This window comes from Erpetoichthys calabaricus, chromosome 4 (assembly GCF_900747795.2).
Source record: "Erpetoichthys calabaricus chromosome 4, fErpCal1.3, whole genome shotgun sequence".
Taxonomy (NCBI): Eukaryota; Metazoa; Chordata; class Cladistia; order Polypteriformes; family Polypteridae; genus Erpetoichthys; species Erpetoichthys calabaricus.
This window is the reverse complement of record NC_041397.2, coordinates 14667088-14686056: the sequence shown is the minus strand read 5'-3', so window position 1 is coordinate 14686056 and position 18969 is coordinate 14667088. Positions and strand designations below refer to the sequence as shown.

The 18969-nt window shown below is 38.9% G+C and overlaps 1 protein-coding gene across 5 annotated transcripts in view; it reads right to left on the bottom strand.

Moving 5' to 3' along the window:
• Positions 1-16166, bottom strand: part of mcf2la (mcf.2 cell line derived transforming sequence-like a) — a 324509-nt gene extending 308343 nt beyond the window's left edge. For all 5 annotated transcript variants that reach the window (XM_051926314.1, XM_051926317.1, XM_051926322.1 and 2 more), the window contains exon 1: positions 15990-16166. In XM_051926314.1, the coding sequence (XP_051782274.1) occupies positions 15990-16164 (175 nt within the window). In that variant the 5' untranslated portion in view covers positions 16165-16166. The remainder of the gene's footprint in view (positions 1-15989) is intronic.
• Between the last annotated feature and the right edge of the window lie 2803 nt (positions 16167-18969).

Here is an 18969-nt window from a genome sequence, read left to right as displayed (position 1 = left end):
TCAACCCAATATCAACAAATTCTTCAGGATAATGTTCAAGCATCTGTCACAAAGTTGAAGTTATGCAGGGGTTGGATATTCCAACAAGACAATGTCCCAAAACACAGTTGGAAATCTACAAAGGCATTCATGCAGAGGGAGAAGTACAATGTTCTGGAATGGCCGTCACAGTCCCCTGACTTGAATATCATCGAAAATCTATGGGATGATTTGAAGCAGGCTGTCCATGCTCGGCAGCCATCAAACTGAACTGGAGAAATTTTGTATGAAAGAATGGACAAAAATACCTCCATCCTGAATCCAGACACTCATCAAAGGCTATAGAAGGAGTCTAGAGGCTGTTATATTTAGAAAAGGAGGCTCAACTAAGTATTGATGGAATATCTCTGTTGGGGTGCCCAAATTTATGCACCTGTCTAATTCAAATGTATACAAGGATTAATTGAGTTGACTTCTGAAAGTGAAAAGGCAAGGTGGCTTCATACTGGTCCTGCATTGTCAGGCATACAGTCGACCCACGATATACGACCGGCCTGACATGAGAACAACTTGGTTTACGATCAAAATTTTTGTTTTGAATTACAACCAACTTCTTGAGTTACTTTAAATCTTCGGGATCCACTCAGGGTTTCTCTCTATTCCTACAACTGTCACTGAGATAAAGGATAATGGAGGTCAGGAAGTGTCGATTTAGCAACAACAACAACAACATTTATTTATGTAGCACATTTTCATACAAATAATGTAGCTCAAAGTGCTTTACATGATGAAGAAAGAGAAAAAAGACAAAGTAAGAATTAAAATAAGAGAACACTAATTAACATAGAATAAAAGTAAGGTCCGATGGCCAGGGAGGACAGAAAACACAAAAAAAAAACTCCAGACAGCTAGAGAAAAAATAAAATCTGCAGAGGTACTGAGGCCATGAGACTGCCCAGCCCCCTCTAGGCATTCTACCTAACATAAATGATCAGTCCTCATTGTACCAGCAGCACTGGTATCCAGCAGAAAGCATATCTTCTGATCTCCTAAAATGTTAGGTTTTTGAGCATTAGATGCAGAGATATTAACACAGTTCAAAGACAAGGCAAAAATAGATTCTGTGATTAATCAAACCGGCCTGCAGATTATCAACTATTTTAATATTTGAGTTTGTGCCTGCTGTAATCTACACAGTGTATTCACAGAGTAATCAGCAATTTCTTTTATCCCATCTACTTTAGACGTTTTCCACTCATACACTTGATGGTGAATTAACCAGCTTATTTTAGGAACTAAACCATTCAAACTAAAAAGTTTTCATCTTCATTCAAACAAATGTGTCTTTCAAAGTTAACATTACATCAGTTTTCATGCATAAACTCAAATGTTTAACATCTACTGTATCTCGTAAGGGAAATAATCAGCACAGAAAAAAAAAAAATAGCAAACATGTTTGTTTGAGTCTCCGTTTTTGTTTCTCAAGCAGTTCCACCATGTCTAAAAGAAGCAAAGGTGACAGGCAAGTTCACACTCAACCAGACAACCAGAACAATCAAGCCTCAGTCTGCTAATTCAATTCAAGGAGCAAGTTGAAATTAAAATCGAATACTTGATTATAGTGTTCCTACATACAGTGAGGGATTACTTCTCCACGGAAAGAAGAAAATCTAATTTGTACTTCCCACAACCACAGTGTTTACCCATAAAGGCCAAATGGTGTAATTCATAAATAAATCAAAGAATCATTAATCGAATTGCAAAGCTTTTAGCAAAGTGGTTTTCATAAAGACTTGCATTATGAATGAGCAATCACTTACTGATCCCAGAAGGAGGTCTCATTGCCTGCTGTACTGTAATAAATAAATCTGTTATTTTATACCAGTAGGATTGCCTACTGTTGGATCTACTACATGGGTCAAAAGATATGGGCCAATCTGAAAAAAGTGCCAAATGAAGTAAATTAGAACTTGGCCTGGTTAAGATGAAATTTCAATCTCATTCTTGATTGTCATACACCATAGTGAAGAGACTAAATGGTGTCTTAATGGTAAACTCTCTTAGCTTATCCTTAATCAGTCATGTCTAAATGCTAAAGAGTTATCAATTTCTTCTTTTGGCTGCTCCCGTTAGGGGTTGCCACAGCGGATCATCTTCTTCCATATCTTTCTGTCCTCTGCATCTTGTTCCGTTACACCATCACCTGCATGTCCTCTCTCACCACATCCATAAACGTCCTCTTAGGCCTTCCTCTTTTCCTTTTCCCTGGCAGCTCTACCCTTAGCATCCTTCTCCCAATATACCCAGCATCTCTACTCTGCACATGTCCAAACCAACGCAATCTCGCCTCTCTGACTTTGTCTCCCAGCCGTCAAACTTGAGCTGACCCTCTAATGTCCTCATTTCTAATCCTATACATCCCCGTCACACCCAATGCAAATCTTAGCATCTTTAACTCTGCTACCTCCAGCTCTGTCTCCTGCTTTCTGGTCAGTGCCACCGTCTCCAACCCATATAACATAGCTGGTCTCACTACTGTCCTGTAGACCTTCCCTTTCACTCTTGCTGATACCCGTCTGTCACAAATCACTCCTGACACTCTTCTCCACCCATTCCACCCTACCTGCACTCTCTTTATCACCTTTCTTCCACAATCCCCATTACTCTGTACTGTTGATCCCAAGTATTTAAACTCATCCACCTTCGCCAACTCTACTCCTTGCACCCTCACCATTCCACTGACCTCCCTCTCATTTACACTCATGTATTTTGTCTTCTTCCTACTGACCTTCATTCCTCTCCTCTCTAGAGCATATCTCCACCTCTAAATGCTAAAGGGTTATAAGAGAAACATTTGTAATTGTGATAGCACTTGTTATTTGGGTTATTAAAGCAAGGAAATTGTCTTTCCTTGGTTTGCAAGGTGCTGACATTCCCAAAGTTCAATTCTGGGTTTAGATAGTTGCCACATCTCCAAAGATGTGCTTGTCAGGTTATACAGCGATTCTAAGTTGGCCTCTGTCTGAATGTGAATGTTTTTGTAAGCATAGGTGGGCCCTAAAATGGGCTGGCACCTAGTCCAGGAATGGTTTCTGCCTTACAATCGAATACAGTTTATTTTTGTATAGCCTAAAATCACACAAGAAGTGCCGCAATGGGCTTTAACAGGCCCTGCCTCTTGACAGCCCCCCAGCCTTGACTCTCTAAGAAGACAAGGAAAAACTCCCAAAAAAAACCTTGTAGGGAAAAAATGGAAGAAACCTTGGGAAAGGCAGTTCAAAGAAAGACCCCTTTCCAGGTAGGTTGGGTGTGCAGTGGGTGTCAAAAGAAGGGGCTCAATACAGTACAATACACAGAACAGAACAAATCCTCAATACAGTACAGAAATAAAAATTTTAGAAGTACATGCCTTGTAAATTATGAACATGGGATAGACTTTGGAGCTCCTATGACTCCCTGAATTGGAATAAAATGGTTTAAGAATATCATGTTATATAGTATGAGGCAGTTTACAACGTATAAGCGCATAGTATACCTAATTTCTACATCCCTATAATAGGAATACTCGTCATTTAGGCAATTCATTCAGGTTCAAACAAGGAATCATGGATGGGGACCAACACTGTGACCTTAATTGCTGTAGTCCAATACCTTTACCTCAAAATAAAGAAGATTGCTTTCCACTTGTACCTCATAAAAAATAAAGGATTCACAAGTACTATATACACTACCTTCAGAAAGTATTCAGACCCCTTTCACTTTTTGTACATTTTGCTGTATTGCAGCTTTATGCTAAAATCATTTAAATTCATCCCCCCCCCAATCAAATAACAGTTAATACTCCAGAATCACAAAATGAAAACAGGATTTTAGAATTTTTTTCAAATTTATTAAAAAATATCAAATGCATATAAGTATTCAGACCCTCTGCAACGGCACTTGACTGGTTTAGGTGCATCCCATGCTGTATAGATCATCGCTGAAATGCTTTTACACCTTGTCTGAGTCCCGTTGTGGTCAATTCAGTTGATTACACACAATATAAAAGGCACACACCTGTCTATAGAAGGTCCCACAGTTGACCAGGTGTATCACAACAAACCAATGCCATGAGGTTGAAGAAGTTGCCTGAAGAACTTAGAGACAGGGGTTATGTCGAGGCACAAATCTGGGAAAGGAAACAAGAAATTCCTGCAGGATTGAAGGTTTCCAAGACTACAGTGGCCTCTATAATTCTTAAAAGTAATAAGTATTGAACAACCATGACTCTTCCCAGAACTGGCTGCCCAGACTAACTGATTGATTTGGGGAAAAGGGCCATGTTAAAAGAGGTGACCAAGAACATGATGGGCACTTTGGCTAAGTCCAGAGAGCTTGTGTGTAGATGGGAGAAACTTCCAGAAGGACAACCACCACTGCAACACTACACTAATCTGGGCTTTATGGCAGAGGAGTCGGAGAGCACATGAAAGCCTGCTTGGAGTTTGCAAAAAGGTATCTAAAGAATTCTCTTATCTATGAGAAGCAAGATTCTCTAGCCCAGGGGTTTCGAACTCCGGGCCTAGGGCCACATTGGCTGCAGGTTTTCATTCTCACCCTTTTCCTAATCAGTGGCCAGTTTTCACTGCTAATTAATTTATTTCCCCTTCATTGTAATAGCCCTGTTTTTAAGGATTCAGTCCTCTGAATTTATTCCTTTCTTCATTAAATGGTAGCCAAACAGAAATGAGATGTGAAACGAGCCAACAGATGACCAGCTAAACTGGGATTTCAAACTCCAGCTAATTTCACTCCAACCAGTCTCTTAATGAGAAGTCGATTCTTGCTGTTAATTAAACCTGTGATTTAATTCCAAGGTTTGTTGCTGCTCTCATTCTGCCACAGCACACATTTCCAGAACTGTTGATTTTTCTGTTTATTCTAAGAACACCATCAAAATGTTTTGGTGACCTAAGAGATCAATGTTACAGAGACCATCACCTTATTTTTATTTTCAGATATTGTGTGATGGGCACAGGTGAGCTAGTCATGTGGTGGCTTGTTTTGTGTCTCATTATTGATTGGCTACTAATTAAGGAAAAAGAAACAACTAAGGTAAAAGAACTTAATTAGCAGAAAAAACTGGTCACTAATGAAGACAATGGTTAGAATGAAAACCTGCAGCTACTGCGGCCCTCCAGAACCGGAGTTTGACACCCATGCTCTAGCCCAGGGGTAGGCAACGTCGGTCCTGGAGTGCCACAGTATGTGCAGGTTTTTGTTCCAACCCAGTTCCTTAACGAGAACTCAATTATTGCTGATGAAGCACATATTGCTTAAGTGACATTTTAATGCTTCATTTTAGTGGTCTCGCTTGTTAAGGTTCTCCAACCTTAATTGCTTATTTCAATCTTAAACTGCTGCATTCAGTGTTTTAATTGCTCCTTATTAGCAATAAGATGTAAAAGACAAAGAAGCCAGCAGTTCTCCAGCTAGCTTTTTTCCAATTACATCTGTGTGTGTTCATCATGCACGGTTTGATTTAATAAAACACTTAATAGAAAAATGTGACAGACTGAAAATGATCTGTTTTAGGCTTCAAATCATTTGGATGATATCCTTGGAAAGGAAAAAAATCTACGATATAAAAGCCTTACATTGCACAGACTAACAAGCCATAAAATTAAATAAGGTCTGAGATTGGCAATGACTGGTTTCTAATTAAGCAATTGGGTTGAATGAAAACCTGTAGCCACTGCGGCTCACCAGGACCGACATTGCCTACCCCTGTTTTACATCTTATTGCTAATAAGGAGCAATTAAAACACTGAATGCAGCAGTTTAAGATTGAAATAAGCAATTAAGGTTGGAGAACCTTAACAAGCGAGACCACTAAAATGAAGCATTAAAATGTCACTTAAGCAATATGTGCTTCATCAGCAATAATTGAGTTCTCGTTAAGGAACTGGGTTGGAACAAAAACCTGCACATACTGTGGCACTCCAGGACCGACGTTGCCTACCCCTGCTCTAGCCTAATGAAATCAAGACTGAGCTGTCTGGCCTCAGTCCTATACATCACATCGGGAGCAAACCAGGCACCGCTCATCAGCCGCAGGGACTGGGAGACTAGACAGGGTTGGAGGAAAGCTGAATGGAGTAAAGTACAGTATGAAAACCTGCTTCAGAGCACTCTGGACAACAGACTGGGCCAAATGTTTACCTTCCAGTAGGACAATGACCCTAAGGAAACAGCAAAGACAACACAGGAGTGGCTTAGGGACAACTCTGTGAACGTTCATGAGCGATTTTTAAAGGTTGTCCTGTTTCACTGCTACATGGGCAGAACTGCGGGGGACAGCTGGCAAAGATTAAAAACTTCAACTTGCCTTTTAGAAATTAAAAATATTGTGCAGACTACATGATTAAAATAAAGCATATTTAACTTGAACTTTTCTGGGCAACTGATAATAGTGTATTATTTAAAAACATATAGCAAATTATTAATAAAATGTCTAAGCTACACAATGAAAAGTTTATTCTTTAATACAGAAGCAAAAAAATAAAATACAGTACAATATTTCACAAGAGCAGCGATACAAGTAAACAAATTACAACTTAATTTCACAATTAAGTCTATTTAAAAAAAAAACAGTCTTAGAATTGATGCTGACTTTATAATAAAGCCCTTTTTCTTTACAAAAATGAATGGATGAGTGCATGGAGGTCCACTATGCCCAACAAAGTTCTGAGAAGCTCTGTTAATGATGTGAGCCTAGCAGGCCTGCTCTGTAGTTGCACTCACACTCTGCTCGATCCTAAGTGTGCTAGCATGCAAAATCTTTGCTGTGCATCTATGAAACTCTTTGTTGAGAATCAGTGGCTTCTTATTAAGGGAAAGATTAGTGGTCTATGACTGCTGGTTCTGTGGAAGATGGCCGGGGCCCATGCCCGGCCGGGACACCCCTTCGACACTTGGTCCGGGGGAACAGTCATGGGTTACACACTACTTCCCCCGAAACGCTTGTTGGCAGCTCCCCTGGGATGCATTGGGGCCATAGGCATGGGACTTCAGAGCTCAGCCTTGTTAGGCTCCATGGCCACCACCAGGGGGAGCTGCACAGCATCCTGACCCCAATCTGGGTGGCAATACAGCCACACCCAGACGTGCAGCCAAATGCAGGTTATCAAGAACCTGCAGCACTTCTGGGTGGGCTATAAAAGGAGCCAGCAGCCACCACTCCGGGAGCCAGAGTCGGGAGGAGAAGGACAACGCTTGCCGGGAGGAGGGCTGGTGAAGACCAGTGTGTTTTGTTTTGGTGTATTTACTTTGTGCTTTTGGGACTGTGCTGTGGCTGGGGGACACATGGAAGAACCTCCTTCCCCCACCCCCCCAGCTGAAGAAAAATATATTTCTTTTGTTTTTATGTGTGTCGGGTTGGGCGCCCATATACCGCCTTTTGCTACAGTTCACACTCACTCTGGTGATTTCTTTACCTCAAAAAACCTCAATGGTTATCTGCATCTAAGAAGTAGGTTTTTTAATTTAAATGAAGCTCAGGCTTGGGAAATGACAGTCAGTTCAATAACACTGACAACCTCATTCATCCATTTATGTAAAAGGTATGGGGAAAACAAACAACCTACACCCAAGTGAAGTCTAGTCCAGTTGGGGAGCATGCACCGGTACAGTGTGTTGCTGTATCCACCACACGACGGAAACAGCTCGAGAGACTAGTTGGCAACACCCCCGGTCAAACACACGGTCCAGTCCCACCCTCCGGAATTGACCCTCTATCTGCCGCAGTCAGGTGTTATGTGAGCATCCCCTTGGCCTGATCCAGCCACTTGGGTCCCCAACAATAAGGATCCTACGAGCTGGATCACCCTCGGGGAAACACGCCACATGGCTGTATTACCGTAACTGATACACAAAAAAGAAAAAAACCTGACTGTAGGGCAAGAATTGTCACCTACATTTTATCCTTCTACTACACCCTTTATCCTTGGTTATGTATAAAAGCATAACTCCCAACGAGTGCGATGACAGCTACCTAATGTGACAATGGCTGTTAATGCACTGTATATCATTAGTAGCTATGTGGTGGTATTCTAATTATGTGCATATGTGCAACAGAAACATTATAAACACTGAAGAGATTGTGAAAACATGAAATAGCCAGGCACTTAAACTCAAAAAATAAGTGCATCACTTACCAAATCTTTTAACCTAGTGCTCCTAGGATTACCTTCAAAAATATGTGACATATATGCCTCAGAAATAAAAACAGAAAAAAAATAGTGTTTTCCAACCATATTTCAGTCTGAAAATTTGTCACAAATTGTTTAATTGGAAGAGGTAAGCCAATAGACTAGTGATGGGGTCGCCAACTCCAGTCCTGGAGGACCACCGTGGCTCCAGGTTTTCATTCTAACCCTTTTTTTTTTATGAGTGCCCTGTTTGTGCTGCTAATTAACTTCTTGTGAATTCACTTTAATTGAATTGCTTTCTTAATATTTTTCCCCTGAATTTCTTCATCATTCCTCTGAACTGCTTCATTTCTTTCCTTAACTGGCACCCAAACAGAAATGAAATGTGAAGTGAGGGAGGCAACAGAAGACCAACTAAGTCAGGGCCTCAAACTCCAACCAATTTCACTCCAACCAGCTGATTAATTAGGCGCCGAGTCTTCTCTTTAATTAAACCCATTCTTTAATTCCATGGCTTGTTGCTGCTCTCGTGGTACATTAGCAGACATTTCCGAAATTGTTGATTTTCTCTTTCTAAGAGCAGCACTGGTAAAATGTTTTGGGAACCTGAGCAGATCGACATTCCTCAGACCTTCATCTTTCTTTATTTTCAGATATTGTATGATGGACACGAGTTGTTTTGGCTCATTTTGTATCTCATTATTGTTTGGCTATTAATTAAGGAAAAAGAAACAATTGAGGGATCTGAGTCTTTAATTAAGGGATCTGAGTCTTCTTTTGTGATCTGTAGCGAGAGCAGGGAGCAGGTTGAGGAGACCCTGGAGAGGTGGAGATATGCTCTAGAGAGGATAGGAATAAAGGTCAGTAGGAACAAGACAGAATACATGTGTGTGAATGAGAGGGAGGTCAGTGGAATGGTGAGGAGAGTTGGCGAAGGTGGATGAGTTTAAATACTTGGGATCAACAGTACAGAGTAATGGGGATTGTGGAAGAGAGGTGCAAAAGAGAGTGCAGGCAGGGTGGAACGGGTGGAGAAGAGTGTCAGGAGTGATTTGTGACAGACGGGTATCAGCAAGAGTGAAAGGGAAGGTCTACAGAACGGTAGTGAGACCAGCTATGTTATATGGGTTGGAGACGGTGGCACTAACCAGAAAGCAGGAGACAGAGCTGGAGGTGGCAGAGTTAAAGATGCTAAGATTTGCATTGGGTGTGACAAGGATAGATAGGATTAGAAATGAGAACATTAGAGGGTCAGCTTAAGTTGGACGGTTGGGAGACAAAGTCAGAGAGGCGAGATTGCGTTGGTTTGGACATGTGCAGAGGAGAGATACTGGGTATATTGGGAGAAGGATGCTAAGGATAGAGATGCCAGGGAAGAGGAAAAGAGGAAGGCCTAAGTGAAGGTTTATGGATGTGGTGAGAGAGGACATGCAGGTGATGGTGTAACAGAACAAGATGTAGAGGACAGAAACATATGGAAGAAGATGATCCGCTGTGGCGACCCCTGACGGAAGCAGACGAAAGAAGAAGTCTTCAAGAGAAAGTCAATTAAAATTAGTTCAAAATAAGTTAATTAGCAGCAAAAATAGGGCACTCATTAAGAAAAGGGTTAGAATGAAAACCTGCATCCATGGTGGTTGTCCAGGACTGGAGTTGGCGACCCCTGGCCTTGTGTACAAGAAGACCCACTCAAGCATTATTTCAATCTTTTATATGTGTATCTGGTATACAATGTCTATGCTGTGAAATGGATGACCAGTTTAGCCGTAGTAACAATCAGTCCAGACATAGAGAGTAGTAATGTGACATTACTTGAACTGAAAATGGAGCTCAAATCAGAGAACCATGAGAGGTATAATATTAAACAGTAAGATTTTTAGATGTAATAAAGATACCAGTTACTGTATGTACTTAGCTTCTGAACAAGTGTAACACTGTAAAAAGTTTCCCTAACCACTGCAAAGCACATTTAAAGTGGCTGAAAAAATGCCACAACAGGCCTGCTCAATAGAAAAAACAGATATATAAAATCCTAAGCCTAAAAGTGCAACGATTTTATGTGACGTTTTTATGTCACGCTTTAAATCAGGCTTATTTTAAAACCTACATATATATGTTTGGTATCATTCTTTTCAGAATTTATCAAACATTAATGTGATGTTAGATTTTCAGATTCTTATTCCGTTTTTAAATTATAAACTAAAATATCAAGAAAGTTGTGGTTTTTATTTTTGATCGAGTAAACTTTCTTTCACAAGGACAAACTATTAAAAAATGATCTATTCATAACACCAATGTTTGTATTTAGGTGATTTAGTTAGCTGAAGGCCGAGTTACGATAACCCATTACATACCACTTTAGTTTTCACCTGATTTTTTCCTGTTATTTAAATGAGTCATTTTTTAAAAAAAGTTTTTTTTATCTATAAAAATATCAGTTAAAACGAACGTATCGTTTATTTACTCTCTTATAAATACTCATCGAGCATAGTTAACCTCAGTTTAACGGGAATACTCCAATTGGTAAGAGACTAAATATTCTATTCTCATTTCATGATTTTTACTCTGTTAAATAATAACTCTTTTTTCTTTTACATATTTATAGAATTTTGTGATTTTTGACTCCAATAAATAATAATTTTTCTTTTGTACATTTACAGATTTTACTAATATTCTGTCTTCAACTGGGGGTTGGGAGCCGAAGGTGCCAGGGGGCTTGGCCCCCTAGTGACTAAAATAGAATTTATTCAATTATAACTTTTCCGGACAATTAAGTAATACACACAATTAGGCAAGTCACTGCTCTGAGCCTCTCATTATTTCTATGCACATTTTCCAACTCTGAACCACATACATGTAAAACTGAATGCTTATTGGATGTAATCATTTACAGGTGAAATGTAATTGTTTAATGAGGAAGGGTGTGATTTAATATGATTAACACTTTATATTAAGGTATCCATGATTATTAGGCAACATCATTACTTCAGGTAAAATCGACCAAAAAAAGAGATTTAACTGACACTGCAAGTCAACTCAACCTAATTTAACTGACACTGAACTCAACTCAACTCAAAAATTGTAAAATGTCTTTAAGATGGATGGAAACATTATGAAAACTGCTAAACTACTGAGGTGCCACCACCAGACAAACAGACATTTTGTTGTGAATAGTCAGCAGGGTCATAAAAAAAGCATTTAATTTCAAATGATTTCAGAGGAATTAAACATGGAGCCAGCCAGGAATCCATTAGCCTGCAGTACCAGCATAAATCAGAACTGCAACCTACCTGGAATATCCAGAAGTACAAGGTGGTCAACTGCTCAGAAACATGACTAGTGTAAAGAATCCTGAAACACAACCACCACTGAATAAGATTCACAAACTGAAACCTCAAGCATGAGCCAAGAGATACCAAGAGACTGATTTTTCAAAGGTTTTAAAGACAGATGAAATGAGAGTGACTCTTGATGGACCAAATATATGAGCTAATGGCTGGATCATTAAGGGACACAGAACATCAGTTCGAGTCAGGTGACAGCAAAGTTGGGGAGAGGTACTGGTGAGGGCTGCCATCATTAAGAAGTACTTCCGTCATGCAGTGCTGTGTGACACTGGAAGCTCTTCTAGGTCCACCATAAAAGGAAGCCACTTTATCTTCATCAGGGATTCAGAGTCGGAGGGCAGGGGACAACGGAAGGAGGAGTAGGAGAAGGGGGTTCTTATCCATACATTATACAGTGCTGGACTGACTTAAACTCTCTGAAGGCGCTATTGTAAAATAAACATTTTATTTAATCTTGAAATTGTGTTCCACCGAGGTGAGTCTGGAGTTTGTGGCTCTGGGGCACCCCCCTAGTGTCCACATATGAAAGCAAAAAATAAAGCACAAGAGCAATAATGCAAGCAAACATCAGTCAATTCCATAATTACAAAAAATAAAATCAGCCTTATAATTTGATGCTTACACTGTAACAAATTCCATTTTGATTAAAGAAAAGCATACAAATGAATAGATAAATATATGCTGGCATGACTAACCAAGTTCTGCAGATGTGAAAAAGATTTAAGAAAAAGATTCTTAAATTTGTGAATTTGAGGAGATCCTTTTCAAGACAGGCATACATTTTGCCACTTGAATGTTATCTACAATAATTACAATCACACTGAATATTAAAATGAAAAAGGTGTTATATAAATTAGAACACACATACTTCTTCTGTACTGTGCTTCCACCTTGTGGTCATTCTAGAGTAGTTCAGAAAACATTCTACTTCTCCAGCTTTCTGTGTTTGGTACGTTTTCACATTTAATTTCTTAACACACTTCACTGCAGACAAGAATTACCAAATTAAAGTGTTGAAAATTATGAAGGGAATTAGTCCAGTGGATCAAGACTGCGACTTTAAAATTTCCTTGGACAGAAAGCCACTTTATCACACATCTGACACTTGATCACAAACTCACATCCATACGTATATTTACATGAAGCCAATTTGGAATTGGCAGTTAAGCGAGCATGCGTGGTTGGGTGAGATAGATAGATAGATAGATAGATAGATAGATAGATAGATAGATAGATAGATAGATAGATAGATAGATAGATAGATAGATAGATAGATAGATAGATAGATAGATAGATAGATAGATAGATAGATAGATAGATAGATAGATAGGAAACTGGGGTACCTGGAAGAAACCCACACAGAAACAGGGTGAATATGCAAACTCTATGCTGAGAGGACCCTAAACCTTCATCTCCTTATTGCGCTACCATGCTACCCTGCTTTAACAGATTAGGGTGCTAAAAAGTATCCCGATGATTCACACTGGCAGTGATGAAATGCCTTGTGTCTTGTATTTTATGTGCTTTCAATCAGAAATAATATATCAGTCTTATTATAAATAGAGGAACTAGAAAAAGAGTCAGAGGTAGCATAAATGTAGGAGTTGGAGTCAGAATCGAAGGCTTTGTGTACAGATGTCACCGCCTCGGAGTATATCTTGAAAGCTAATAAGGCATCCTGATTGAGGAAAATTGACTAATTCACATAAAGACGTGCAGTGCAATTACTGGCAAATGCAGACGTTCCATCTTGTCATGCACAAGAAGATTCAGGCTCCATCTATGTCTATCATCCTGCAACTTGTTCTATTTAAAACTTATTCTTGCTATCTTTTCACTGTAATTCATTTTTTTTTTCATTTCATCAAAACAACTGTACAGTTTTTCATAAAAATGCCATTGTGTATGGTTTGTTTGATGTGTAAGTTTTATTTACTTGTATTTACCTAAAATGTCAAAAAATATGCAGCTTTACCAAGGGTGTCCAAACCTTTGTCTGGATGTATATACAAACTGTGCTACTTGCTGTGCCATGCTACCCAAAAAACACATGGTACTTTAAAATTCGATTTTCCCATAGGATTACAGAAATGACTGTGATGTGTTATTACACGTGACATGTATTTTCTGGAGTATATAAAATATTATTAAAATAATCTGAGCTAGATCTGCATAAGCTCTTAATGAGAAATCTTAAGAAAAACTGTCATTTCTCAGCAGACAAAAGAGAAAATGTGACTGTTGATAATGTAAAAGTAAACACGAAGAGCTGAATTAAATTGTGAGTTAATAATTTCCATTGAAAACACTGCATCAAATATTTACATAAAACTCATGATTATGCATATTTTCAACCAGATAAAAATATTAGTCTAATAATGTCCTGGCAGCTCTCAGTATTATCGCAGTACCAGAGTTTAGGCATCTTTTCCAATAACCTCCCATTTCACCAACAGTTGGACTTCTGATTTACTCCACATAAGGTGTACGGATTTCTCCGGGAAACGGGAACAATGCTGGACACTCAGAAATAAACAAAGGTGAATCCCAAAATGGTAAACATTTGTATCAAGTGACAGCAAAAAAAAAAATGGCACTGGAACTAGAAAAACTGAACATGCCGAAGAAACTTTTGTAATGTAAGCTGGTGTAAGCTAGAACAGGATAAAAAAAAGCAAGGAATCAAAATACAATGAGGTAATGAAATGTGAGACCCGCCAGAGAAGGACTGAAATGCTAAGACTGAGCATCAGATGTCTGTAAGGATCTGCTGTAACGTATCTTGAGGAGCAGTAGGCTAGTGCTCTACAAATGCTGTAACAAACAGCACAAACACTGAAAAGTGTAAGAGGAAGATCAAGCTCTCTACCTTTATTTACTAGAGTGTACTTCGCAGCATGAAACATCACAATAGATCAGGCAAGAGTACAGTATAACACTGACTGCAGTAATTAAGCAATAAAATTAAAACCAATATAGGAAAAATAAATAAAAACTAACAATGCTACACTAATAGACAAGCATTCCTGAAACTAACAATATGTATCAAAATGAAAAACAAAACAAAATTATAAAGAAGAGCAGATAGAAACTGATAAACAAAATAATTGTGCATTGCAGCATAGATTAAAATAATGTACATGAGGCTGAACTTTTTAATCTAGCAGCCCAAGTTAGTATAGTTAAAAAAAAGTTTCAGACACGGAACTACCTCTGTGAATAGCCTTTTCTAGTGCTGCTATATCCTTTTTGTAGCTTGGAGACCAAAACTGCTCATAGGACTTCAGATGAGGCCTCATCAGTGTGTTATAAAGACTTCAGCAGAACCTCCTGTGACTTGTACTCCACACATCAAGGCGCTATATAACCTGACATTCTGTTAGCCTTCTTAATGGCTTCTGAACACTGTCGGGAAGTTGATAGCTTCGAGTCCATTATGACTCCTAAATCCTTCTCATAAGATGGACTTTCGATTTTCTGACCGCCCATTGTGTATTCAAACCTCACATTTTTACTTCCTATATGTAATTCTCTACATTTGCTGACATTAAATTTCATCTGCCACAAATCTGCCCAAGCCTGTATGCTATCCAAGTCCTCCTGTAATGATATAACGGATTCCTAATTATCTGCTAATCCACCTATCTTGGTACCATCTGCAAACCAAATTTCCATGTCTTAGTAACTCTGTAGTGGGAACTAAGAAGAAATGTATTGATTTTACTGTTGCTATTGATCCTAAAGAACATGTGTTCCTCCTGCTGGATACAGCTGGCAAAGATCCATGAAAGAAAACCAAGAGTGGTCTCCCCTCGACTTTCTCGTATACTCAGATATGAGGATGGATATTTGAGGAGTAAACCGCAAGACAATGATTATATTTTTATATTATGCAAGGTGGTGCAGTGGTAGCGCTGCTCCCTCGCAGTAAGGAGACCTGGGTTCGCTTCCCGGGTCCTCCCTGCATGGAGTGTACATGTTCCACCCGTGTCTGCGTGGGTTTCCTCCGGGTGCTCTGGTTTCCTCCATGCAGATTAGGTGCATTGGCGATCCCAAATTGTCCCTAGTGTGTGCTTGGTGTGTGAGTGTGTGTGTGTGTGTGTGTGTGTGTGTGTGTATCCTGTGGTGGGCTGGCGCCCTGCCCATGGTTTATTTCCTGCCTTGCACCCTGTGTTGGCTGGGACTGGCTCCAGCAGACCCCCATGACCCTGTGTTAGGATATAGCGGGTTGGACACTGACTGACTGACTGATAATAAAATTGTAAGTACATATAGTAATTATTAAATCACAACTGTATGAAGGGAATGTCATGTGCTGGACAAATCACGCGTTTATAGTTTGGTTGGATTCAGCCCAGGAGTGGACAAGTGACATGGCCAATTTCAGCAATGACTAGCAAACCAATTATATGATAAATAACACACACACCCAGGAATTGTCAATTAAATGTCACCTCAATAAAGTTCAGCTTACCTTCTACAACCATGTCTTCCTTTACATTTTCTGATTCTTCCCTGCCATCACAGTGAACCAGTTGTCTGACATCTGACACCTTCACCTGTGGGTCATTTCTCTTTCTTCTGGACAAAGCATGTCTGATCAGTGCAAAGACACTCACCTTCCAGCAGTCAGAAATGAACACAGCCATAGCAGTTCTAGGGTATAAATAAGTAAGAGAAGGTTTCTGCATTAGTAATAAACATCTTAAGTAGTCAAAGATTAACAGCATATTTCATTGAAACAAAGACTTTTTACATGTACACAATAGGGCACATGGATTCAATGTTTAAGACAGGATGCAGACACACTAATAAACAAAGAGAACTATTTCTAAGATACTTTGCAATGCTGGCCGTGATGCTTTACTTCATCTCATTTATTTTACTGGTTATGATAATCGTCATTGAACTGTTCAAAACCTAAAGAGTTAAAATAAAAAAAAAAAAAAGAAGTTGCCCTTTATTAATTCTGTTTCTCATAAAATACGAGAACAAAAAGTTTGGGCAGAAACACATCACATAGGAGAATACGTTTTTTTCTGTGCACCATTTCAGCCCATCCCATAATCACTGGGCACAAGGAAGGAATGAAACACCAGTTTACTGCAGGACACTGTAATAAGAATGAATGCAAGTTCTTGTCACTGTGCTCTGTGCAAATATTTTAAATCTGCTTTTCTTTTTTCTCACATGTACAGCTAACACAAAGCCAGATTTAGTACAGGGGCCCAGAATTTAGAATTGCTAGGCAAGTATTTTAAGACAAGACAAGTTAAGGACAACTGCGAAATGGGCAACTTGTACTATTTCTGTATGTCAGAGTCAGCATGACATTGGATCTTATTTTCCTTGTTTGGAATGGCATGATTCATCTAAGTGGGGGCCTGCACATGGAGAAAGGGTATAAAACCTTGGAACATTGCTCGGCACACCTTTGATGCTGACGGACGGATGGGAGATGCCATCATCCGATCTGGACAATCTTTCCAACGTAGAGACGAAACTGGCAGACTCTACACAAGGTTTTGCCATGGCTTCCTCGTCTGTTATGCCACGTAAATCGTCATTAAATAAAGCTAAGTTATTTCTCCTATGTGATTTCTTACTGCCGTATCACTAAGGGAGGGGTATCGCCTTTTTATATTATATCTGTATCGTTTCGGGTTATATAACATGCCGCAATTACAACAGAACTTATTCCAACCATGGAGCTAGCACCCCCTGCTGGATAGAGGCACACTCAGGGTCACAACCGCTAGATTAATTTGACACTACCAATGAATCTAAATGGCACATTTTTGGGATGTTAGAAGAAAATAAAGAACCAAGAATGAGGGGAAAATACACAAATACCATACAAGCAGTGGCCAGGCTGTTAAAGGAGCCTATGTACCTAGAACTGTAAGATGGCCACTGTATTTTTATTGTTCACCACACTGCCCTGGCATTTCCCATATAACATCGGCAGAACTGAATCTGTTTTCAGCACTAATCCACCTTAACTGAAACAACATAACACAGCAGGCTTTGGTCAATCTCCACTTTAAATGCATCAGAAGCCAGTGACTAATGAACCATTTTTGACCGCAGATGTTATGGGAAATAAAAATATGATGCAATTGAAAGCCTGGATATGCACAGGATGGTAGTGTCTTTGTTTCCCAACCAATCTCTGCATTAGGTTTGAACACTTACCTGACATTTTTCTTAGATTTATATTGTTTTCTGAAATATACATTATAGAAAAAGTTAAAAGGCAACACTAAATTGGCCCTGCAAGAGTGAGCGTGGGGGTGTATGTGAGAAAGTGGCCTCCAAGATGGACTGTCCTCCCACAAACCATTTCTTTTTCAGCATGTTCTCGATACTGTTGGGACAGGCTCTGGCATCCGGTGTCATAAAAATGGATTAAGCGATTTCAATAAATGAATGGATTAGCCTTGAATTAAAGGCTGTTTTCTGATTTCCCTGCAGCAACAGACATTTTAATTCACTTTACTGATCTGATTCTTTTGAACTACCCATTTAAGTGAAACGATTCTTTTGATGCATTTGATTCCTCAATAGGATGCAAGGTTGGGAAATCTACTGTCACTTTGATCATTATGCAAATATATAATGTAATCATCCATCCATTATTATTTGTAAAAAAAAATTGCATATTTAACATGATGATAATTCATATGACCTTGTCCCGTTTCTATACACGTGGCATGACAACACAATAAAAACACATAATTAAAATAAGATGAAATGTCAAGTGAATCATAAGTGAATGAGCATTGTGCAACTCGTTCTCAAGTAATGATTCAGATCAAGAATCAAATGAATGAGTACCATGCACCTCATTCACTGCTAATGATTCAGGTTGAACTTGAAAGCATCAGTTAATGATGCATGTTTGTACAATCAACCATAAAAATGTGTGTTAAAGTAAATTTGAAAGTAAATAATGGTTAGAAATTATAATAATATTTTTGCAAGGTTAATTTTGTGTGACTAGTTTGTTCACTGTATAAAGGAATATAAACATATTAATGTTAAGTTTATATATTCTGTTTAAAACAACTCCAGTAATAAACTGTAAAAAAAAGTCTTAATTCACATAAGCTAATCTAATTTGGGGTGTTTATGAGAAATGCAATGATTCTTGTCATGAGGTAGAAGTACATAATAAACAAGAACTAGTTGCGTCAAATATTTGAAATATGCACTTCAATTTAAATGACTAATGTCTAAATATTGTAATAGAAAGTTGTCATTTTTTCCCCTCTGATAAAAGTCCATAAAGGGCTAGATCTTTAGTAAATGACCAAAAATAACGGATAAAAAATAACATCATATAATCGCAAAAACTGACCTTGAAATCCCCAAAGACAATACCCGACATGTTTATGTTCGAAACTTGTGATTTTAACCTTCAGGGCGTGACTCTCAGAGGGCTGGGACCACCC